Here is a 6290-nt window from a genome sequence, read left to right as displayed (position 1 = left end):
CGATCTTATCTACTTGGTACAAAAGTAACAGTATTCACTGATCATGCGGCTATTCGCTATCTGGTTTCCAAGAAGGAATCGAAGCCGAGACTCATTCGTTGGGTGCTTTTACTTCAGGAATTTGAATTAGAGATCAAGGATAGAAAAGGTACTAAGAATCAAGTAGCTGACCATCTCTCTAGGTTGGAGAATCCCGATTCTACTTCACAAGATAGGACATTAATCAATGAATCTTTTCCGGATGAGCTGTTGTTCGCAGTTCAGGAGGAAGAACCATGGTTTGCAGATATTGTAAACTATCTCGTCAGCAATGTAACGCCTCCTAATTTGACTTTCGCTCAAAAGAAGAAGTTTCTGCATGAGGTGAAGTGGTATATATGGGATGAACCATATTTGTTTAGACAGGGAGCTGACCAGATCATCAGGAGATGTATCCCGTTCTGTGAGACGGAGGGGATATTACGAGACTGCCACTCCACGGTTTATGGTGGACACTATGGTGGTGAGAAGACAGCAGCTCGTATTCTGCAAGCAGTTTTTTTTTGGCCTACTTTGTTCAAGGATGCTCATCAGTTTGTTTTAAGGTGTGATCGTTTCCAAAGAGTGGGAAATTTGACAAGAAAGGATGAGATGCCATTAAATGTGATGCTTGAAGTTGAGGTCTTTGATGTTTGGGGAATCGATTTCATGGGGCCTTTTATCTCGTCTTGCAATAATCAGTACATCTTGCTGGCAGTCGACTATGTCTCAAAATGGGTAGAAGTTAAAGCTTTACCGACAAATGATGCAAAGGCAGTGCTAAATTTTCTTCATAAGCAAATTTTCACAAGGTTTGGAACACCTCGGGTAATCATAAGTGATGAAGGGTCGCATTTCTGCAACCGTAAGTTCACTTCTATGATGCAGCATTATAATGTGAATCATCGAGTGGCTACTGCCTATCATCCGCAAACAAATGGTCAAGCGGAAGTGTCTAACAGAGAGATAAAGCGCATTCTAGAGAAGGTTGTTTGTCCGTCAAGGAAGGATTGGTCTTTAAAGCTCGATGAAGCTGTTTGGGCTTACAGAACAGCATACAAAACTCCACTTGGTATGTCCCCGTTTCAGTTGGTGTACGGTAAGGGATGTCATCTACCTGCGGAGCTTGAGCATAAGGCCTACTGGGCATTGAAAAAGTTGAACCCTGGATTTAGATGCAGCTGGTAAGAAAAGAATGCTTCAGCTTAATGAACTTGATGAATTTCGACTTCAAGCGTATGAGAATAACAAAATGTATAAGGAAAAGGTGAAGAGGTGGCACGATAGGAAGCTACATCCTAAGTTATTTGTGCCGGGGAAACAAGTTCTCTTATTCAACTCTCGGCTCCGACTTTTTCCTGGGAAGTTGAAATCAAGGTGGTCTGGACCTTTTATTGTCAAAACTGTGTTTCCACATGGAGCGGTGGAAATTTTTGAGAATGATTCGGACCAAGCATTCAAGGTTAACGGTCAGCGGTTGAAGCACTACTCACTACAAGAAAAAAGTCCATAAACATCGCTTTTTGACCGATGTCTATGTTGTTTCACAACCGATGTTGATGTTGGTGATGTCTATTCTAGACATCGGTGGATACCCGATGTCTATACTCGATTAGACATCGATTTTAGTTAAAAAACAGATGTCTATGTGTTGATTATTTACATAAAATGCTATAAATAAATTATTTAATAACTAAATTACACCTAATTAAACATGTTAAACACATCATGAGCTATGTTTTTTGTCACAAAAACATCGATTTTAGTGAAAAATACTGATGTCTATGTGATGATTTTTTCAAAAAATGCTATAACAAAATTATTTAATAACTAAATTACACCTATTAAAACATATTAAACATATATTGAGCTCTGTTTTTTATCACAAAAACATCGATAATTTTGACAGAGGTGATGTAAAATGGCATATTAAACATCTGTTTCTTTAGTGAAAGGTGATGTCTAATTTAGCGTATAGACATCAGTTATTTCTAGAATGAAGTGATGTCTATGTATCATTTAGACTTGAACATGTTAGTCTTTCACATCAGTTATTTTTCTGAAACTGATGTATATTGCGTTTTTTGACATCAATTTTGTTAGGTTAAAAGTGATGTTTATAATGTCACTTGACATCAGTTTTATCTTAAACAAAGTGATTTCTATGTTTCATTTAGACTTGAACCTGGATTTCTTTGACATCAGTTTTTTACCTTAAAGTGATGTACATTATCTTTTTTGACATCAACTTTTCTTAATTGAAAGTGATGTGTAAGAAATTTATAGACCAAATTGTGTAAAGTTTTACATCACTAATTTTCTAAAAAAGCAATGTACTCGTTACTAATAGACATTTGTTATAAATAAACTGCAGGGCCTCAATGCGAACTTCATCTAGCTGTTCAATGCTATAACAACTTCTCGAGTGTTACACTACTTATATACATGTCAAGTGCTAAACACTACTAACACAAAAAGAAATAAACAAGATTTATGTAAGACCATGTAAACGGGTAGCCAGTATATTGAAAATTTCTTCAATCAGTAGTAATATCTCTTAAACTCTCTCCTGCATAGCAGGTTTACAGTTGAAAGAGCAATCAATATCCAATCTTTCAGAACACCAATCACTAAAAAAATTGAGAAGTTCAATGCTAGCGCACAAATGGAATTGGAAAAAAAAATCCAGAAGTTGAACTTAATCTGAGAGACTTCCATTCCAGGCTGCAAGTGAGAAATATTGCAATACAGAAGTTACCTAACGGAAACATGGTAGCTTCATGAACTGAACAATGCTTTCTTCTAAAAGTAAAAAAAAAGGCAATTTACAGGAAATATCACCCCATCACAGAGTTGGATACAATGATATAGGAGAAAATATCACCCCATCACAGAGTAGGATCATATAATGGTGGAACGAGAACATTCGTGTAATAGAATTCATATGTTGATTCTGAACTTTCAGCAATAGGTGCACAAGTTGTCCACACACAGTACCAAAAAAAATAATAAAAAAGAAATGACCTTAAACCTGCATGGAGCGACGTAATATAAGCTTGTGATAGGATTCAGAGTCAATCCTTTCTTTTGAAGAAGGACCTGAGTCAAGACTAGCCTCAAAGCTTCCGCAAATATACCCGTGACCAGTTACCCATGACATACTCAGGGCTTTAAGCATCTGAATAAAAGCCACAGATATATGAGTAATTTTATTGTGCTAAACTTCAACTTAATGCACAAAATATAAACTGTGATAATTACTTGGCCTCCTGAATGAATTGTTCTTATCTACTTATTTACAATTTTAGAAAATTATTTTTATTATATTTTTCTAATTGTTGCGTGTTCAGGAATAAAATGTTTACCTGCTTCACAATTATAGAGAAATTTTGATTATATTCTAGTTTTCTAACTATGGGGGTTCAGGCTGTATAGGCTGTAACCTGTAAATATACTGTGCTAAATATTTGTTTTCATAGAATCTTTACAATGTGATAATTTTGATTATATTCTAGTTTTCTAACTATGGGGGTTTAATTGCTAGTACATGATTGTATCCACAACTGCTCCAAGCCTCCAACATACTACTTGTTTACCGACTCAACCCAGCATCAGAGGGCATGTGACACTGGGTGGTAATATAGAAAAAGAGAACTAACCATCTAGAAAAAAATGTGAATTAGAATAACTGAGTTTAAACATTAGAAAAGTGTGATAGCGTGTTGTATATCCTGTCTCAAGATGATATGAACCCATCACAGAAAAGGGAGCATGAAAGTTATTTACTTCAACACAAGTTCGTTGCCAGCTAGTGGTTTCTGGAAGAGAAAAACTAGGTATAAGCTAATATAACTGTAGTCAGCAAAAAAGATGAGGAAAACCAACCTCTTAGTTGGCCGGGCTGCTTATATAAGAGACTACAACTGTTATGTCGTCAAGCTTTCCACCATAGTATCTGAATCCTGCTTCCTTGGCTGTTGTAGAGAAGGGAGTCTGCTTATATTTGTCTTGAGCTCTTTGTTGTGCCGAAGCAGCTAATCTCTGAGATAAAGCATCAGGATTTAGACCTTCTCTCATCCCATCAGCAACAATAGATGTTACCTCATCGTTGAATAAATCGTCAAATAAGCCATCTGTCGCAGCAACAATCACATCTCCAGGTGCCACAGAAATCATAAACACCTGTAAATAATTACACCTGGGACACATGAGACCATTGCATGCTTCATCTATATATTAAAGGCACTCCTATTTCACTCCAATATTACTGATTCATTTTCATTGTATTTTTCCTGAGGTCATTCCTTACAGAAGTATTTATAAACCTATGGCAATTTCAAATATGTGTAGGACTTTACAGAATATGGGTCAAGATTATGTAATAAATATTTATGTTATTCAGTTGTATGGTAAAGATAAATAAATTTAACAAAAAGGGGTATTAATAAGTCATAGAAAATTGATACAAGGCCTGAATGTAAACATCCCATAAGTCATGGGTAACTGGTCGGGTAGAAAGTTTCACTGTAAGCAAATCTTCACTGCATAGCAAATCTTCACTGTATAGCAAGGATGTAAATTTTGTTCAAATCACATACTCAGGGCTTTAAGCATCTGAATGAAAGCCACAGATATATGCAAGTATGCCATGTTACCAAACCTGTGTCAATAATAAAAGTGAACATTACGATTTAGAATACAGATAATATGGGTCAACTTGAGATAAAATGGAATTTACAATGCATGTTATAGTTATTGTCTTTCCAGAAGCTGTCTTTGCAAGTTAGGGAACTTTAATGACATACCTATAACCATATAAAGTGAAAAGATTATAGTAGTAGCAGCATAGTAAAACTTCGCAAGTTATATTATGTCCCCATGGTATATTTCACCACCCTTCAAAACAACATAATGATCGTAAGCAGACCTTAAAAAATATATTTGGACAATAAATTGGCACATTCAACACTCTGCACACATACCTTTAAGTACAGAGGACGGTGTCTGGAACTCCTGCCAGACATGCTACGATGAAGTGAGATCCATATTCATAGACTTTGCAGCAAGATATGAAGCTCCGGCAGCAATCTGATGAGGTTTAAATTGTAGCCAAAGAGAGCTCCTAAGCCTACAAAAAGAAACTTAAAGTCAGACTAGCAATAAATATATCTTTCTTGAACAATGCTCAAATAAAGAATTGGACATAAAACAAACCATCTGAGATGATACAATCTCCTGCAACATAGTGCAATGCCACTTAATATACAAACCATATCAGCTTCAGACATTTTCTTAAATTAATTAGCCTGGTATTAAATTACCATTTATATGAAATCATAGATCCAAAGAGGAAACAAAAAAAGGTGGTTTCCCTTACCAACTACAGAAGCAGCAACATGTGGATTATTTCCATGTATCTCCAGCAGAAATGTTGATAGTATGCAATATTATAGCACACATCATATAGAAATCTACATAGAACATCAACTCCAACTCCCACCTCAGTAGCGGAGAATATTTAAGTCCAACAACTTTCGCAGTTTATATACGTAGAGAAAATGATACACAGTAAAAGAAAAGAAAGTTTGCAACTTTCAGCTTTTAGACTGAAAAGGCAGTCCAACCTCTGATTTATTTGTTACTGGAAATTGATAGCATTTGAGGTGAAATTACAAGTACAAGTACAAGTGACGCTAAGTGCTCATCCAGTCCCGACAGTCTGACATACACAATCGGCAGAAACCCAGCTGACAAACTTTACGGATTCGATTTGAACCTCTGACCTCTGAAACAGTTGTACAGATCATCTAAATATAGGCCAAAAATGAAAAAAAGAGGTGATTGGCTTGCCCCCTAAAGTTCATAAAATGTCTCAAAAAACCGAGACATATCCGGAGCTGACAGTTCTGTTCAATCGGTACTACTGTAGATATTCCCCAGAAAACCTTTTATAGGCTCATATTCCCAGAATAATGATCTTTTATCGTTCAATACTCAACTATAAGGCATTAAGCCTAATTATTCAAAAAAATATATATAGAATCTTACATTGCTACAAGCCCAAATGTAATAACTATTTAGCCTTGTAACAACTAAAACACAAATTAATAGCTAAAAATCGACAAATACACAATGTAAATAGCAAAAAAATCAAAAATAAATGCAAGAAAAACATACCCCATGGATTCGCTTTCAGGTAACAAGGCATTTAGGTCCACTGGCTCTCTTCTTAGTTGTCTGATAAACCAGCTTACCTCCTAAAGTTTCATCAA

At 35.8% G+C, this 6290-nt stretch overlaps 1 protein-coding gene across 1 annotated transcript; it reads right to left on the bottom strand.

Moving 5' to 3' along the window:
• Positions 1 to 3906: 3906 nt before the first annotated feature.
• On the bottom strand, positions 3907 to 5042 carry LOC141691478 (putative protein phosphatase 2C 55). Its single transcript, XM_074496216.1, has 2 exons — positions 5001 to 5042; positions 3907 to 4200 (listed from the first exon to the last, which is right to left on the bottom strand). The coding sequence occupies exons 1-2, from the start codon at positions 5040 to 5042 to the stop codon at positions 3907 to 3909; spliced, it is 336 nt and encodes a 111-aa protein (XP_074352317.1).
• Positions 5043 to 6290: the final 1248 nt, after the last annotated feature.

Source organism: Apium graveolens, chromosome 10, assembly GCF_009905375.1.
Source record: "Apium graveolens cultivar Ventura chromosome 10, ASM990537v1, whole genome shotgun sequence".
Taxonomy (NCBI): domain Eukaryota; kingdom Viridiplantae; phylum Streptophyta; class Magnoliopsida; order Apiales; family Apiaceae; genus Apium; species Apium graveolens.
This window is presented reverse-complemented; position numbering and strand designations above follow the sequence as displayed.